Source organism: Gorilla gorilla, chromosome X (assembly GCF_029281585.2).
Source record: "Gorilla gorilla gorilla isolate KB3781 chromosome X, NHGRI_mGorGor1-v2.1_pri, whole genome shotgun sequence".
In the NCBI taxonomy this organism is placed as follows: domain Eukaryota; kingdom Metazoa; phylum Chordata; class Mammalia; order Primates; family Hominidae; genus Gorilla; species Gorilla gorilla.
In genome coordinates, this window is record NC_073247.2 from 148,024,081 (window position 1) to 148,044,120 (window position 20,040).

General features: G+C 36.8%; 1 protein-coding gene across 1 annotated transcript in view; it reads left to right on the forward strand.

The window, feature by feature from the left end:
- Positions 1-20,040, forward strand: part of ADGRG4 (adhesion G protein-coupled receptor G4) — a 110,481-nt gene that overhangs the window by 12,886 nt on the left and 77,555 nt on the right. Inside the window, exon 3 of the mRNA XM_031006059.3 lies at positions 5,031-5,645. Coding sequence (XP_030861919.2) covers positions 5,031-5,645 — 615 coding nt within the window. The remainder of the gene's footprint in view (positions 1-5,030; positions 5,646-20,040) is intronic.

The window sequence follows — 20,040 nt, forward strand, 5'->3', positions numbered from 1 at the left end:
TTTAAAAAATGCTCAATGTCATCAGCCATTAGGGAAATACAAATCGAAACCACAATGAGATACCACTCCATAACCTCTACGATGACAATAATAATAGTGAGTGGAAAACAACAAGTGTTGGCTAAGATGTGAAGAAATTGGAGCCCTCATACATTGCTGGTAAGAATATAAAATTGTACAGCTGCTGTGAAAAACAGTTTGGCTGTTACTCAATAAGTGAAACATAGAGTTACTATATGGCCTAGCAATTCTACTCTTACGTTTATACCCCAAATAAATAAAAACATGTGTTCAAACAAAACAAATGACATGCATGTTCATAGCAGCACTATTCACAATAGCCAAAAGAGAGAAACAATCCAAATGTCTATTAACGTGAATCAATAAACAGAATGTGATACATCCATATAATGAATCTTATTAAGCCATGGAAAAGGATGAAGTACTGATACATGGTACAACATGGATGAACATTATGCTAAATGAAAGAAGCCGACATGAAAGGACACATATTGTCTAACTCCCTTTATATAAAATATCCAGAACAGGCAAATCCAGAGACAAAGAGCAGATTAGTAGTTGCCAGGGGCTGGAGGGGAGGGGCAAATTGAGAGTGAGTGCTTAATGGGTACAGGGTTTCCTTTTTGGATGATGAAAATGTTCTGGAATTAGATAATGGCATAACATTATGCCATTTATTAGATATTAGATATGCCATTAATTAGATAATGCATAACATTATGAATATGCTAAATACCACTGAATAGTAGACTTTAAAATGGTTAAAATGGTAAATTTTATGTTATATGAAATTTCCCGGTACAAATAAAATGGTGCTTGGCACTCCTAGGGTAGTAACAGCCATTTAAGTGAGATTTATGATGAGTTTTTCCTAACACGGAAAACACTTATGCTATGAGTGAGAAAAGCAGGGGACCCAATTTTCCTTACAATATGATCTCAGCCTCACAAAAACAAGCAAAGCCTGTGCACAGAAAAAAACTGAGGAAATATACCAAAATGTTAATGGTGATTATCTCTGGGTGGTGGGACTCTCTGGCTGGCTTTGTTTTCATCTTTTTACTTGCTAATACTTTTCAGTTTTTCTTTAAGAAAACTTGTACAGTATCACTTTTATAATGGAAAAAACACCTTAAAAAGAGTAAGGAAGACAATAAATGTCATTTAAAATAAAAGGAAACAGTGGATAGAGGCGAAGAGACACAGAGGAGCCAAATCAAGAGAGAACACGCTTCAGGGGAGCAATCATGCAATTTGGACTTGAAAATTGCCAGGGAACAGATGGCAGCATCTAAGCAGACATCTGCAATGGATAGCGAAATCATATGCAAAGACACAAGTGGCCTTTGAAGCAGGCCCTTGAGAGGCCCGGCAGAGAATGCTGCTTGCCTGGCCAAACAGAAGGGCAAAGCCCCTCTCCACCTTGTCACAGTCTGGCCTCCTCAGAGCCCTGCTGGAGGCCCAGAGGCTGCGGTGGGGCTCAGCTCAGTTGGGCTTCCATGTGTGAGGGTGCAAAAGAGGTTGTGGAGGAAGGAAGAGGCTTCTGATAGTGACCTTGGCAAACATGGCAGCTGACATTTACATGGGGTTGCACAGTTTATAAACATTCTCACACACATAACCTAAATGTTAGTTATGATTGCATCATCTTTTATCATGGCCCTATGAGGTAGGCAGTTATTATTTCCATCTTACTGTGGAAGAACGAGGCATGGAGAAGTGATACGAGCTATTCATTTAACTTTTATATAGTGTTCTCTATGTGCCAGACACTGTGCTGAGAGCTTTCACAGGCATCTGTTGCCTATGTTCACACAGCTAATAAGAGACAGAACTGGGACTCAAATATGGCTTTTTAGACTGCACTACACCACACTTCTGCTTATGTCTAAGCAGAATTTACCTATATCTGCAGAATCTTAAGTAAGGCCACAGTGATTCTATCTATCTATCTATCTATCTATCTATCTATCTATCTATCTATCTATCTATCTATCTATTATCTATCTGTCTACCTATCCATTCATCCATACATCTCTCCATCCATTCATCTATCTATCCATCCACCCATCCATCTTTATTTTTCTGATTTTAGGTGTAATACATGATTGTTTAAAACATGCAAATATGCTGAAATAAGTAACATAGGAAGTAAAAAATTTCCCTAATCTCACACCTAAAGATAATCATTCTTAACTGTTTAATATGTGCTCTTCCAGACTTTTTTCTATGGGCATATTACCTGCATATTTTTCTTTTATTTTTTAATAGGATAATACTGCACCTGCACTTAATATAACTCCTATTTCACACAATAGTAAGCCTTGAAAAAACTCTCCATGACTATAGAGGCCTATCTTGTTTGTTTCACTATTCCATTGTATAGAGGTAGCAATTTTCCTAAATAGTCACTTATTGATAGACATACAGGTTCGTCAATTGTTCTTGATTATAAACAATGTGGCAATAAATATCATTGTACTCTCATCTTTGTCTATCTGTATATTTGTCTAAAATGAATTGATAGAAATGAAATTGCTGGGTCAAAGGATACACACAATTATATACAATTAAGATTGCCATAGATAATGGCAAATTGCCCTTCAGAAAAATAATACTTAATTGGCACTCCCACTAGCAGCGTGTAAGAGTGACTCATTTCCCCACAGGCTTGCCAAAGCTGGATATTCTGTCTTCCAAAATTCTATCAACAAAGTAGGCAAAAATGGTGTCTCCTTATTGTTTTAATTTGTGCTTAAAAATAGTAAGGAGGCATCTTTTTATAGTATTGGCCTTTATATTTCTGCTTTTGTAAATTGCTTTTTCCCATCTTTTGGCAACTGGTTTTAAATTAGTATACTGCAGGCTCGGCATGATGTCTCACACTTGTAATCCCAGCACTTTGGGAGACCGAGGTGGGAGGATTGCTTGAGCCTAGGAGTCCGAGACCAGACCAACCTAGGCAACATAGTGAGATATCATCTCTAAAAAGAATTAAAAAATTTGCCAGGCATGGTGGCATGCGCCTGTGGTTCCAGCTAACTGGAAGGCTGAGGTGGGAGGATTGCTTGAGCCCGGGAGGTCAAGGCTGCAGTGAACCATGTTCATGCCACTGCACTTCAACCTGGGCAAGAGAGTGAGACCCCCCCTCTTAAAACAAAAAATCAAAAACTAAATTAGTATACTGCAGAGAGGAGAGGCCCTTGCAGACCATATGAGATTATGATACATTCTCTTTTAAGGTGCAACTAAGCCATGGAGATTTATGCTCGCCATAAAACCAGTTCTTAAATGTATCTGACGTCATTTCAGAGGGCTGAACAGAAAGGCAGTTAACCAACAATAATTGAGACTTGGGTTTCATATCACTTATTGTCTTGTGGGATTAACTCCTGATTTATTAGTCACACAAAAGATGATAAAGTAATATAATCACAGAAGCCAGGGACAGAAGTAAGCATTTGCTCATTCATCAATGGATAGTTCAGAAATAACTCCCCGGCAGGTGGATAGTATGAGTTCCTGCACATGGGAGTGTGTGATGCAGGTGGAATGTATATGAGTGTGTGGGGGGGCAGGCATATGCATGTTATTGTTTGCTTTTGGGAAATGTCCACTAGAGGAATGGAGGGAGAGAATACTATATGGTCAGAGAATATCTGGAAGCTTTCATTTGGCGGCATCTCCCAGAAGCAGGGAACTATTTACTTCCTGCTAGCCTCTGTAGTGTTCTGTTATGGCTGTCACTGTTTTAGAGTGGTTGTCCCAACGTTACAACTCTAATTCAGGGAGTGGTTACAGTTCCAGTTCTGCCACAGAGCTCTTCATCTTCTGGCTTAGGCTGTACTGGCACTGGAATTAGGTTGATAATTAGATAATCCTCAGATATTTACCTAGTAGACTGGGGGTGTAAGGTTTGTAGTGGTGATAGTATCATCACTCATCTGCAGCTTCTTGTGAAACAAAGGGCATATCCAATGTAAAGTTTCAAAGATAATGCCGAACTACTTACCAAAAGACCGCACCCAATGGACATGTCCTGCAGCAATGTTTAACAAGGTTTTGCATACATCATCTCACTTAATCTTCAAATAATCTTGTAAAGTCATCAGGGAGAGGCTATTATCTGGCATAGACTATAATGTGAATGGTGGCCCTTAAAGTTGAACGGGCATACAACACTGTGGCCCCAAATCTCCATTTTACTGAAGCAAACATTGAGGTATCAGGAGGGTAAGTTACTTGCTCAAAGTTCCACAGCTGATGAGTGTCAGGGCGTGGATTTCAACCCAGGCTGTCTGACTCCAGAGCCAATGGTAACTGGGGTCTATGGCCATCTTGAAACCACTGCAGCGCCCTTGGTGAGGAGACAGAAGGAGGCCATCAGGATGCACCCAGGGCAGTGCCATGTCTTCCATTCCTGAGTACAAACAAGTCCCAGAGTTTCAGTATCGCCCAGCTGGTCATTCTTCAGGCCTCTGTCAGTGCCTTTCAGTGAGAAGCAGTCCCCAGAGACAGAATAAATCAGATCATTTGGCTCAGGAAAAGGCATTGGAGAAACAAATTGCTGTTGCACCATGAATGTAATAAGGCAGTTAGGTGGGCGGAAATAGTTCTCTTTTGATTATATGAGTGAGGATTATGTGTAGCAAATTTGAATTCCAAGCTGCCTTTTCCTTGGCCTCTTCCCTACCCTTTCACTAGCCATACACTTCTAACTGCCTCTCCAAGCTGTCCAGCTGGTATGTGCTCTGGGAACACTAATCTAACTTTTCATATTAGTCCAGGCAAAATATAATTAGGAAGAAACTCTTCTGCCAAAACAAAAATCACATGCTAATGTCAAATAGAGATGATTTTTTACATCTACTATTTTTGTTTATTTGCACCAGTATTGACTCATAATTATATTGTATAATCCAGATTTGACTATATTGCCAAATACAATAAAACAATTTTTAACAGAAATTTCATTTGTTTTCTCTTTCCCCTCCCCCAAATTTGGACAGATACACTTTCACTAAAAGGAAAAAAGCTGGATTTTTTTGGAAGAGGTGACACATATGTAAGCCTGATAGATACCATTCCTGAACTCAGCCGATTCACAGCATGCATTGATCTGGTATTCATGGATGACAACTCAAGGTATTGGATGGCCTTCTCCTATATTACTAATAACACCCTCCTGGGCAGAGAAGACATAGACCTTGGACTTGCAGGAGACCATCAGCAGCTAATACTATACAAATTGGGAAAGACCTTTTCTATCCGTCACCACCTGGCTTCATTTCAATGGCATACAATATGCTTGATATGGGATGGTGTGAAGGGCAAATTAGAACTCTTCCTGAATAAAGAAAGGATACTGGAAGTAACGGATCAACCACACAACCTGACACCTCATGGGACTCTGTTCCTAGGGCACTTTCTCAAGAATGGGAGCAGCGAGGTTAAAAGCATGATGCGTAGCTTTCCTGGCAGCTTGTACTACTTTCAACTCTGGGACCACATCCTGGAAAACGAAGAGTTTATGAAGTGTTTAGATGGAAATATAGTTAGTTGGGAAGAAGACGTTTGGCTTGTCAACAAGATCATCCCAACTGTTGACAGGACACTGCGCTGCTGTGAGTAACTTATCAACTTTTTTCCTTAGCAAGGGTAGTGTTGACACAGTACTTCTCTGCTCATAGTGGCCCCAGGTTGCTAGTTTTGTCATCACTTTTTAATGAGGAGCACATACTGTTTTCTTTTATCTTTATTTTGATATGATTTCAAACTTATAGAAAGATTGGAAGAATAGGATAGAAGAACACACACACACAAACACACACACCACTTATTTGTTTCTAAGTCATTTGAGAGTAAGTTGCAGGCATAATTCTTTGCTACCCCTAAATATCTCAGTGTGTATTTCCTAAGAATAAGGAATTCTCTTACTTAACCACGCTATAATGATCAAAATCAGAAAAGTTGATGTTGATACAATACTAACATCTAATTCACATTTCACATTCATATTTAGCCAATTATCCTAGTAATTTATTTCCCTTATAACTATTTTTTGCTTGGCCCAGGATCCAACTCAGGATCACACATTACATTTAGTTGTCATGTCTCTTTAGACTAATTTGGAATAGATTCTCAGCCTTTCTTTGTCTTTCATGACCTAGACATTTTTAGCATACAGTCCAGTTATTTTGTCTCTTAATTTATGTTTGTCTAATATTTCCTCATAATTAGATTCAGGCTATGAATTTTTGGTAAGGATACCACAGAAATGATGTTATATTCTTCTCAGTGCATCACATCAGTAGACACACGGTGACAATTTGTCTCATTATTCATAATAACTTTGATCACTTGATTTTGGTGATGTCTGTCAGATTTCTCCACCATAAAGTTATTATTTTTTCCTTTGTAATTGTTGAGTAATTTCTGGGGAGATATTTGGAGGTTATGTAACTATCCCCTTCTACCATACTTTCACCCAATAGGTTTTACATCTATTCATGATTCTTGACTGATTCACTAATCACTATGATGTTTGCAAAATAATGATGTTTAAAATTCCATTTTTTTACATTTATTAGTTGGCATTCTATTGTGAGAAAGAGCTTTTTCTTCTTCCATATTTATGTGTTTATTTATTTAAGAGACAGGGTCTCACTCTAGCCAAGGCTAGAGTGAAGTGGCATGATCATAGCTCACTGTAACCTCTAACTTCTGGATGGGCTCAAGTGGTTTTCCTGCCTCATCCTCCCAAAGTGCTGGGATAACAGGTGTAAGCCACCACACCCAACCTTATTTATGTGTTTATTTATTTGAACATGAACTCATGGATTCTCATTTTATTTAATGGGTTACAATCTGTTACTATCATTTATTTTGATGTTCAAATTGGCCCAGGGTTGGTCAGTGAGAGTTTTTCAATCTGGCTCTTGTGTCCTTTTGACATGTTCCCCATCATTCTTTGAGCATTTTCTTACTCTCTGGCACAACAAGATGTTCCAGGCTCTTCTTGTACATTTTCTGCTCAGCCCAAGGAGCAGTCATTTTACTAAGGAGTCCCTGTTCCTTTTAGTGGGGAATGATATTTATAAACCAATTCATTTTTTCTTCTGAGAGCAATTATGATATGGGAGAACTCTTTGGAATGGAGTTCTTGTAAGGAAACTGGCTTCTTGGAATTACACCTGCATTTGTCTCCTCTTGAGTTTGGGGAAGGAAAGATGAGATTGCTTTTCTCTGCATAATCCCACTCTGCTCTCAAATCCAGTCCTCTCCACTATCGGCAGCAGCAGTCTTTAGCACAGGTAGTCAGTGATAATAGCATCAAGACAAGATTTTTTTGCATTTCCCAAAATTTTCACCTATTCTTGAAGGAGTATTATTGACTGTTGTTATGGTTTTTTTCTTTCCAGGAAGAAGCTATTAGGAAAGGAGTAGGGGCTAGATCCATGCCTCAAAGGGCTCTCTCAGACTAAGGGGATATGTTTTCACCAACAGTCTGGATGCTGTTTGAGTTAACTGCAGAGGAACATTCCAGGGGATTTCTGTTTCTCTGAGATTAGACCAATGCAAAGGAACAGGAAAGCTATTCCTTTGTGCTACTACCCAAAGATATTTGGTTTTTCTCTTTCTGGGGCCTTAAAAACAAAATAGAATATTCCTAGCTGGCTCTGATTACAAAACTGAGCTAGAGACTAGTAGGTTAAGCCTGAACAGCTCACCCAAAGCAGTTTAAAGTAACTTTATCTTTGATCTAAGGAACCGGAAGTATGGCCTTATATCCATGTGCTCAGCAGTGGTGTTTTAAAACCACATCTGGCCAGCGAACGGCCATGAGTTTTCCTACCACTTTGTGGGTAGATAGCTAAATCTAACTGCTGTGTTAAAGTACTAGACAACCCTGTTTTATTTTGCTCTTTTGTACACTTTTTTTTTTTTTTTTGAGATGGAGTCTCGCTGCGACACCCAGGCTGCAGTGCAATGGTGCCATCTCATCTCACTGCAACTTCTGCTTCCCGGGTTCAAGCGATTCTCCTACCTCAGCCTCCCGAGTAGCTGGGACTACAGGCACATGCCACCACGTCTGGCTAATTTTTGTATTTTTAGTAGAGACAGGGTTTCACCATATTGGCCAGGCTGGTCTCGAACTCCTGACCTCAAGAGGTCTGCCTGCCTCGCCCTCCCAGAGTGTTGGGATTACAGGTGTGAGCCACTGCACCTGGCCTCTTTCATACACTTTTTAATGGACGACCATCCTCTGGGTCTGATTGAATCATGGTGGGCATAATGCACAATCTAACACAACAAACAAGGAAATTATCACCTCAAACAAACAAAAAAAGGTAGTAAATGTTCTCTCTACTATTCAGATCTCTTCAAGTGTTCTTTCCAAACCTTGGACCAAGAGTTCCTAATCTAGGGGCCAGAATGGCCTTGAAGGAGTTGACAAAGCTCCTGAAATCACAACACCCTAAAAATACAGGGCAGATTTTTTTTCAGAGGGTGCAGTCTATAGTTTCCATCACATGCTAACATATTATGGTAATTGGTGCCTTTTACTAAGTTCTTACCGTGTGCCAGGCATTTTATACAAAAGGAAATAGGGGCTCAGAGAGGTTGAGTAAATTGCCTAATGTCACCAATCAAATAAGTAATGTAGCTGGGGTTTGAACAGATTGGTCTGGTTGCAAAACACATGTTCTTTTCACCTCCCACCGTACAAGACTGTCTCAAGTGAGTCTGTGGCCCCCAAAATGTTATGCTATGTTACTATGTCTTAGAAGCTTCCTTTGGAGGTAATGGCTGGTTTGATAATTCACCTGGGGAAATTAGGCTACTAGCTGTAGTCATTGCCTGCCTCACCACTGAAGGATCTGTAAAATACCATAGAATTTCACCTATTTCGATTTTGGCTGTATGATATCTGGGACAAAGGGGGCAATATATGAATAAATATGAGTGATTACAACATGTCTAGCTTCAGCTTTTGCCTAATAAATTGATATTTATGGTCCATAGAAGGATTATGACCTTTAAAAAATAAATTTTAATGAGTACATTGCTAGGTTACAAATCTCAATAAATCTATTTACACATAAATTATATATATATATATTTATATATTCATGAGAACAAGGCTTTTGGGGAACATTGCCTGAAAAACATGAACCCTACCTGGGTTTAATAAACAAGTATTCACTATAGTTGGAAATGTCTTGGAATATTAAACAACATGGTGACAAATAATAACAGTGAAATTTCTAGTCATTAGAAATTTAGTTTTCAAGTAGTTTTAAGCATCTTCTACTTATTTTTAAAAATTACAAATGTAATACATGTGTTTGTGAATAAAATATATTTAAACAATACAAAAGCATGTGAAATATCAAGTAAAACCTACCCTTCACTATCCTCTTCACAGAGGTGTCTGTTAAAAAATTTTTTCCATGGGTTTGTAATAAGTGTGTGCATGTATGTGCATGAGTGTGTACCGTTTTTAAAAAGGGATGGCATTGGGAGATATACCTAGTGTTAGATGACGAGTTGATGGGTGTAGCACACCAACATGGCCCATGTATGCATATGTAACAGACCTGCAAGTTGTGCACATGTACCCTGGAACTTAAAGTATAATAAAATAACATAAAATAAAATAAAATAAAAAGGACAGAGTGGGAAATAAAATAATAATAATAATATATACATACATGTCGTTCTGCAACTTGATTTATTTTAACTTAATACTATCATGGACAGACACATAGGTATATTTAGATCTGTTTTTAGGGCTACATATATTCCACGCAACATAATTTACATGTAACATAATTTATTTAACTAGCCCATCAATGATGGCCATTTAAGTTGCTTTCAATTTTTTGCAATTACAAATAATGCTACAGTAAATTTCCTCATGCATACATCTTGGTACATTTAGATTTTCAATTTTGTAAGACACGTTCCTAAGGGTAGAATTTCTCAGTAAAAGCCTATAAGCTGTTACAATTTAAATAGATTTATCATTTTTACTAGTTATTTTATTAATGTAACTATTCATTGAAAATTAATTGACCTCTAAAAGTAAAATTACTAGATATATATGGTAAAAGATTTAAAAATACATAAAAGTATAAATCTAAAGTCTCCTTTCACTTCAATCTTTTACTCTATGTGTCTATCCCCAAAAGCAATGATTGTTAATAATTTCTTATATATCCTTGCAGAAAAAATGTAAAACTTGAATTTACATGTAAATATTTTTTTTTTCTTTTTCACAGTTGGGTTCATCATTATATGCATCCTTTTCTGCATCTTTTAAAAATTTAATAATATTTTTGGAGGCATTTTCATATCAGAAAATATAGAGCTATCTGATTCTTTTGGGGGGAGGCTGCTGAATAGTATGAAAGAAAAGGGATATGGTATAATTTATTCAACAAGCTCTGTTTGAAGGACTTTTAAGTTGTTTCTAGTTTCTAGCTATGACAAAAGTCTACAGGGCTTTTAAAAGTAATGGGTGGTGACAGAAATATCTTGAAGCAACCGTAAAGAAATTATCACAAGCTAAAGTTCCTCTCAAGATATGGCCAGCATAATTTCCTAATCTCAACTCAGACACATGATCAAATAAAGGAATTTTTTTTGACCTGTGAATGTATGAAGAAAAAGAGTCTTCCAAAGACATGCAGATTAAATTCCTTTTAGATCTGCATTTAAGAAATCCCTTCTATTGAAAAGAATGAAATAACCTGAACTGAGTTCATCCTGGGAAATCTACACTGTATCAAAGCATAGCATCCCTATATCTGCGGGGTCATTGATTTGCTGAGGTTCGTTAATTGGTCTAATGCTCCAGCTTCTTTGAATTAGTTTATGAGTTGACTATTCTTAAAATATGCAGAGATGGATTATATGGTCTATGTCCTTTATAAAGGCCTTTGTTTGGCTCACTATTAATTCCTCTATCCAATTATCAGCTCTGATAGGAAAAGTTCCATGGTGATGGGCTCTACTAGCTAAAAGGCAATTTGGTCTTGCCCTCATACATCAATTCTCTGTGCTACCCTCCTTCCTCATCACGAAAGGTAAGCATGAGCTGTTTCTAGTTCACTCAAAGCCTTCTTATTTGTATTCTCCTTCACAGGATGACATTCTCCTGTAGACTCAGAGATAGAAGCTCTAGCCTGTCTGTCTATTGCAGCATTCGTTTTTCATGCTTTTGCCTGGAAACTGAATGCAGACACCACTTTGAAAAAAAAAAGTTTCCTTTTCACCTTAAAGATACTCATTTCATATTTTTCTACCCCACAGGCAGATCTGTCTGTGGCAGTTTCTGGTCACCATTATCTCTCACAAATCTAATCAACATGCTGAATTATATTTATAGAGGTCCTGACTGAAAGAAAAACCAGATGTGACATGTGGTCTAGAACGACACATAGATTTAATATGAGGTGATATACCCAAATCACAACCAGAATTTGGTACCTTAGAAAATGTTCTACTTAACATTCTGTTGGCAGGTACATCTGCAACAAAATGCCTCATAAATATTCAGCTACTCTATACCTCTGTTCTCCAGCTCCCAATGATTACAATAATACAATTTTGAGTAGAGTGAAAGAGCAAATGGCAATTAAGCCCACAGACCCCTGTGAATTAGCATGGATTATCTCCACTTTAAAATACAGAGACAGCAAGGCTTATGCAAATTATTTGTGCAAGTGATCACTTGTTCACAAACAGGAACAAAGTGAATATGGCAAATCATGTTTGTGAGCCCTCCAAGGATGGAGGCCTGACCTCATGGCTTCTGTCCAATGTGAATAGATGGATATTCAGTCATTGCTCAAGCACAGTACCGGCTTTTGCATTTGATTTTTTTTTTTTTTTTGAGATAAGGTCTCACTCTGTCGCCCAGGATGTGGTGCAGTGGTGCAATCAGAGTTCACTGCAGCCTTGAACTCCTGGGCTCAAACCGTCCCCCTGCTTCAGCCACCCCGCCGAGTAGCTAGGACTACAGATGTGTACCACCACACCTGTCTAATTTTAATTTATTTTTTATTATTTTATTTTATTTTTTGGTAGAGACAGGGTCTTGCTATGTTGCCTAGGCTGGGCATTTACTTTTTATTAACTGAATTTTTTATTGAGAGATAATTGTAGATTCACATGCAGTTGGAAATTCTTGTACACTTTGTCTAGTTTCCTCTAATGGTGACATTTTGCAAAGCTATAGTATAACAAACAGAACATTGACATTGATACAACCCACCAATCTTACTCAGATTTCTCTAGTTTTTATTATATTCATTTATGTCTATGTATTAAGTTCTATACAATTTTATCACCTGGGCAAACTTGTGTATCTACCAGCATACTGATGCTGAACAGTTCTAATACTAGTAGGATCCCTCATGCTGACCTTTTATAACCACACCAACTTCCTTCCCACCCTTTCCCCCTACCCTGCTTCATACCTAACCCCTGACAACACTAATCTGTTCCCCATTTCTAAAATTGTGTCATTTCAACAATATTATATAAATGGAATCACACATTATGTAAACTTTTAGGATTACCTTTTTTTTTTTTTTTAACTCAGCATAATTCTCTGAAGAGCCATCCGGGTTGTTGAGTGTCTCAATAGTTTACTCATTTCCATTGCTGAGTAGTATTCCATGGTATGGATATGTTACAGTTTATTGAATTATTCACCTGTTGAAAGACATTTGGGCTGATTCCAATTTTTTGCTGTTATAAAAAAAAATCCCTGCTATGGACATCTGTGTACAGGTTTTTTTTGTGAACATAAGTTTTTATTTCTCTGGGAAAAATGCCATGGCTTGGCTGTATGGTAGTTGCATGTTTAGTTTTTTTCTTAATTTAAAAAATAATTAAATTTCTGTGGGTACATATTAGGTGTACATATTTGTGTAGTATATGAGATGTTTTGATACAGGCATGGAATGTGAAATAATCATATCATGGTACCCATCCCCTCAAGTATTTATCCTTTGTGTTATAAACAATCCAATTATACTCATTTAGTTATTTTTAAATGAACAATTAAGTTATTATTGACTATAGTCACCCTGCTGTGCAATCTTATAGTAGGTCTTATTCTTTCTAACTTTTTTTTGTTCACATTAATCCCCTCCTTCCCCTCCCCCAAGTCCCCCTCTACCCTTCCCAGCCTCTGGTAACCATCCTTCTACTCTTTATATCCGTGAGTTCAATTGTTTTGATTTTTGTAGCCCACAAACAAATGAGAACATGCGATGTTTGTTTTTCTGTGCTTAGCTTATTTCACTTAACATAATGACTCCCCGTTCCATCCATGTTGTTGCAAATGACTGGATCTCATTTTTTTGTGGCTGAATAGTACTCCGTTGTGTGTATGTACCACATATTCTTTATCTATTCATCTGTTGATGGACACTTAGGTTGCTTCCAAATCTTAGCTATTGTGAACAGTGCTGCAATAAATATGTGAGTGCAGATATCTCTTTGAAATACTTATTCCCTCTCTTTTGGGTATATACCTAGCAATGGGATTGCTGGATCATATGGTAGCTCTATTTTTAGTTTTTTGAGGAACCTCCAAACTGTTTGCACATTTAGCTTTATAAGAAACTGTCAGACTGTTTACAAACTGTCAGACTGTTTTACAAAACTGTTTTTCAGTTTTACAAAGTAGCTCTATCACTTTATATTCCACCAGCAATGTATAAGGGATCTAGTTTCTCAGTATCCTTGCCAGCATTTGGTGTTGCCACTATTTTTCATTGTAGTCATTCTTGTAAATTTGTAGTGATATTTTATTGTGCTTTCAATTTGCATTACCCTGATGCTTCATGATGTTGAACATCTTTTCCTGTGCTTATGTGCCGTCTTCATGTGTTCATCAGTGAAATGTCTGTTCATGTGTTTTGCCCTTTTTTAAAAACTGGGTTGTTTGTTCATTTTATTGTTGAGTTTTGAAAGTAAAAAAATATATTCTAATTTTTTTTTTTTTTTTTTGAGACGGAGTCTGGCTCTGGCACCCAGGCTGGAATGCAGTGGCGCGATCTCGGCTCACCGCAAGCTCCGCCTCCCGGGTTCACACCATTCTCCTGCCTCAGCCTCCCAAGTAGCTGGGACTACAGGCCCCCGCCAACACGCCCGGCTAATTTTTTGTATTTTTTTTTAGTAGAGACGGGGTTTCACCGTGTTAGCCAGTATGGTCTCGGTTTCCTGACCTTGTGATCCACCCGCCTCGGCCTCACAAAGTGCTGGGATTACAGGCGTGAGCCACCGCACCCAGCCCTAATACATTCTAATTTTTTGTTGTGTATATCTTTTGCAAATATTTCCTTCTAGTCTGTAGATTTTTTAAAATTCTTTTTGTATTTATTTATTCATTCATTCATTTATTTATTTATTTATTTATTTATTTATTTATTTATTTATTTATTTATTTATTTGAGACAGAGTCTTGCTCTGTCGCCCAGGCTGGAGTGCACTGGCACGATCTCAGCTCACTGCAACCTCCACCTCCTGGATTCAAGTGATTCATGTGCCTCAGCCTCCTGAGTAGCTGGGACTACAGGCACATGCCACCATGCCTGGCTAATTTTTGTATTTTTAGTAGAGATGAGGTCTCACCATGCTGGCCAGGCTGGTCTCGAACTCTTGACCTCAAATAATCCACCTGCCTTGGCCTCCCAAAGTGCTAGGATTACAGCATGAGCCACCACACTTGGCCTAAAAATTCTTTTTATATGGGCTTTCACAGAACAAAAGCTTTTAATTTTGTTAAACTCTAGTTTATTAATTGATTTTTTTAATGAGTCATGCTTTTGATGTTCAAGTTTAAGAACTCTTTGCTTAGCCCTAGATCCCAAAGATTTTCTCCTATATTTTTTCTAAATATTCCATAGCTTTGTATTTTACATTTAAGTCTGTGGTCCATTTTGAGTCAATTTTTGCATAAGATGTGTGAGGTGTGGGTTGAGGTTCTCTCTCTCTCTCTTTCTTTCTTTCTCTTTCTTTCTTTCTTTCTCTTTCTTTCTTTCTTTCTTTCTTTCTTTCTTTCTTTCTTTCTTTTTCTTTCTTTTTTTTGGTCTATTGATGTCCAGTTGCTTCAGTATTATTTGTTGAAAAGGTTATCCTTGCTTTATTGAGTTGATTTTGTACCTTTGTCAAAAATCAGTTGAGCAAATTTTTATGTGTCTATTTCTGAGTTTTCCATCTGTTCCAATCATCTATGTATCTATCCCTCTGCCAATACCACACTATTTTGATTGCTGTAACTTTACATAAAGCCTTAATATTGGGTAGAGAGATTCCTCTAACCTTATTCTTCTTTTCAAAAATTGGTTTAGTTATTCTAGGACTTGTGCATTTCCATAAAAATTTTAGACTATGCTTGTCTGTTTGCATATAACCTTGATGGAATATTGATAGGAATTGGATTATATCTGTATATCAATTTGAAGAGAGCTGACGTCTTTACTATGTTGAATCTTCCAATCCGTGAACACAGTGTGCTTCTCCATTTTTTAAGGTTTTCTTTGATTTGTTTCATTAGCATTTTGTGATACACATGCTTTGCTAAGTGTATACCTAAGTATTTCATTTTCATTGGAGCAATTGTAAATAGCATTGTGCTTTTGATTTCAGTTTCTGCGTGTTCGTTTTTAGGACATAGAAATGTGATTGCTTTTTGTGTGTTGATTTTGTATTCTGAACTCATTTATAAGTTCTGGTAGATTTTTTTCTTGAAGATTCCTTGAGGTTTTCTATCTGGACTACTGCATAATCTGCAATGCCTTAAAAATTTTTTTTTGCTTTGTTGGGGTGCCTCTAACTTCCAGTACCATGTTGAATCATACTGGTGAGAGTGGACATCCTTGCCTTGTTCCTGATCTTAGCTGGAAAACATTCAATCTTTCACCATTACAGTTGATGTTAGCTGTAGGTTTCTTGATGATGCCACTTACCATGTTGCTAAAAATCCCCTCTATTCTTAACTTGCTCAGAGATTGTATCGTGAAGGGATATGAGTTTTTGTCAAATGCCTTTTTTGGATCAGATGATATAATTTTTCTTCTTTATCTTGTTGATATTGTGGGTTATATTGATAGATTTTCAAAGGTTTAGCCAGCCTTGCATATTTGGAATAGATCCCACTTGGTCATGGTATATAATTATTTTTATATATTGTTTCATTTAGTTTGCTCATACATTGTTGAGGATTTTTGTATTTAATTTCAGGAGAGATATTGGTCTGTAGTTTCTTTTTTTTTTTTACTGTCTCTGTCTGATTTCAGTATCAGGATGACACTGGCCTTATAAAATGTGTAGGAAAGTGTTCCTCTTTTCTGGAAGAGATTCTATAAAATTGGTGTTAATTCTTCCTTGGCAGCAAACTCCAGTGAAATCATGTGGGCCTGGAGATTCTTTTGTGAAGGCTTTTAAATTAGTAGTTCAATTTCTTTAATAGCTATAGGGCTATTCAGATTGTCTATTTCCTCTTGATGGAGCTTTGGTAAATTATGAGTTTTGAGGAGTTGTCTATTTCTTCTAACTTGTTGAATTTGTGAACATAAAGTTATTCATAATATTCTCTTATTGTCTTTTTAATTGCTGCAGAATAAGTAGTGATATTCTCTGTTTCATTTATGATATTGATGACTGACTTGTGCTTTTCTCTTTTTACTTGTATCAGTCTTGCTATAGGTTTATCAATTTTATTGACTTTAAAAAATCATATTTGCTCCATTGATTTTTCTCTATTGTCTTCTTATTTTTAATTTCGTTGAGTTCTTTTATGATCTTGATTATTTTTTTCTTCTGCCTGCTTTGGATTTATCTTGGGTTTTTTTTTAGGCTCTTGAGGTGGGAGCTGAGATTATTGTTTTGAGATATTTCCTCTTTTCAAATGTATGCATTTAGTGCTATAATCTTCCCTCTCAGCACTGTTTTAGTTGTATCTCCCAAATTTTTAAAATTAAATTTAATTTGATTAAAATAGTTTTATTTAATTCAATGTTTTAAATTTTTTTTGTCAAAATGTCTTCTTTGATTCATGGGTTATGCAGAAGTGTGTTGTTTAGAACTTTTCTATGGTCTTTCTGTAATTGACTTCTAGTTTGATTTCATAATAATCAGAGAAAACCATCTTATAAATTCAGTTCCTTTAAATGAGGTTTGTTTTATGGGCCAGTATAAGGTCTATGTTGGTGAATATTCCATGAATGCTTCAAAAATATATATATTCTGCTATTGTTGAGTGGAGTGCTCTATATCAACTAAAGTCTGTTGATTGTGTTGTTCAGAACTTCTATATACCTGCTGATTTTCTGTTTAGTGGCTTTATCACTTGTTGAGACAGGGGTGTTAAAATTCCCAACTATAATTATGGATTTACTATTTTTCCTTTCAGCTCCATCAGTTTTGCTTCATGTATTTTGAGGCTCTGTTGTTTGATATGTATGCATTTAGGATCACCATGTCTTCCTGGTGAAGCAATGCATTTATTATTATGTAGTGTCCTTTCTTGAGTCCAGTAATTTTCCTTGCTCTGTACTCTAGTGAATATTATTATAGCCATTTTTACTTTCCTTAAACTTACTGCTTGCATGGTATAATTTTTCCATTCTTCTACTTTCAACCTACCTATATGATGATATTCAAAGTACATTCTTTTGTAAACAGCAACATATGGGTTACTTGAGCATACTTTAATATTCCATCTTGATTTATTTATGGGGTTTTTAGTTTCTGTTTGCATGGTTTTCCTAGTGGCTGGACTTGGTATTACAATATGAAAATGTGACTTACTACTGTTGTCAACATTTTATCAGTTTGAGTGAAGTATGGAAACCTCACTTCCATTTTGGTCCTTTGACCTTCCTCACCTTTTAGATTTTTTTTGAAGGGATCTTGTTCTGTCATCCAGACTGGAGAGCAGTGGAGTGCAGTGGTATGATCATAGCTCACAGCAACCTCAAACTCCTGGGCTCAAGCAATCCTCCTGTCTCAGTTTCCCAAGTAGCTGGGACTGTAGGTGTGCACCACCACGCCCAGTTATTTTTTAAAAAAATTTTTGATAGAGATAGGGTCTCACTTTGCTGCCCAGGCTGGTCTTGAACTCCTGGCTTCAAGCAATCTTCCTGCTTTGACCTCCCAAATTTCTAGGATTACAGACATGAGCTGCCATATCCAGCCACTTTTAAATTTTGTTGTTTTAAATATCAGATGATGTTGCAATTTTTGTCTCAATCATCAAATATGATTTATAAAGCTCATGAGGAAAAGGATCATCTATTTTATGTACCCATATTTTTGTTCTTTCCTTTGCTCGTTTTTTCTTTCTCATTCTCCAAGATTCTTTAAAAAAAATTATTTCTGTTTGAAGTAATTCCTTTAGCTAATCTTTTAAAGATAGGTCTGCCAGTGACAAGGTATCTTAATTTTCCTTCATCAGAGAATGTTTTCATTTCCATTTTATTCCTGTAAGATAGCTTTGCTGGATATAGAATTCATGGTTAACAATTCTTTTCTGTCAGCTTTTGAAAAATATTATGACAGCTTCTTCTGGCCTCCCTAGTTCTGGATGAGAAATCTGTCATTTAAGTTGTTGCTCTTCTATAAGCAATATTTGTTTCTTTCTGTCTACTTTCAAAATTTTTTGTCTTTTAGTTTTCAAACGTTCAATTATGATGTGCCTTGCCACAGATTTCTTTGGCTTTTATCCTTCCTGGAATTTGTTTAGCTTTTTGAATCTCTAGGTTTGTGTATTTTGTCAAATTTGGGAAGCTTTTAGCCTTTATTTATTTATTTTTTAATATATATTCAGCCCCATTGTCTTTCTCCTCTCTTTTAAGGCTATGGTAATATGAATGTTGGATATTTTGTTATTGTCCCACAGGTCCTGGTGGCTGTCTTCATTTTTCTTTTCAATGCATTTTCTCTATTGTTTAGATTGGGTGAATTCTATTATTTTATCATTATGTTTACCTGTTCTATCTTCTGTCATCTCTACTCTACTATTAAATCCATCCAGCTCGTCTTAAAAATTTGGTTTTGTATTCTTTCATTCTATAATTTCCACTTGGTTCCTTTTTTTTTTTTTCAATACAGAGTCTCGTTCTGTCGCCCAGGCTGGAGTACAGTGGCGCGATCTTGGCTCACAGCAACCTCCATCTCCTGGGTTCAAGGGATTCTCGTACCTCAGCCTCCTGAGTATCTGGCACTCAACACCACGTCTGGCTAATTTTTGTATTTTTAGTAGAAACGGGGTTTCATCATGTTGGCCAGGCTGGTCTCAAACTCCTGGACTCAGATGATCTGTCTGCCTTTCCTCCCAAAGTGCTGGGATTACAGGCATGAGCCACCATGCCTGGCCCCATTTTTTTTTCAAATAATTTCAAAAATTTTAAGTTCAGGATTTGCAGATTTGTTACCTAGGTAAATGTGTGCCATGGTGGTTTGCTGCACCTATGAACCCATCACCTTGATTCTTTCTTAACAATTTTTATTTCTTTTCTGAGATTCTATTTTTTGCATTTCAAGATAATTTGTAATTGCTTGCAGGATTATTTATATGATGATTGCTTTAATATAATTGTCAGATAATTCCAGTGTCTAATTCATCTCAGTTTTAGCATCAGTTGATTATCTTTTCTTACTCAAGTTGTGATTTTGTTGCTTCTAAATATGACAGGTAATTTAAAAAATTGTATCTTGGACATTTTGTCAATTAGGAGATTCTGGGTCTTATTTAAATCTTTTATTTTAGCAGTCAGTCATTCTGTTTAGGCTTAGCACACAGGTCTTGGTCCATTTTTGTGGGCTGTGCTTCCAAATACAACTTAATTTTTAGAGTCTTTGTGATGTTATTTCATCTTGCTTGGTTTATCTGGTACCTCTGAGGCTTCCACCTGTCTCTGCTAGTGCTTCTTGGGTGGGGAGCAGAAGGCATCTCCTTAGGCCAGGCCTCCAGCTGTCTCTCAGAGGGGGATG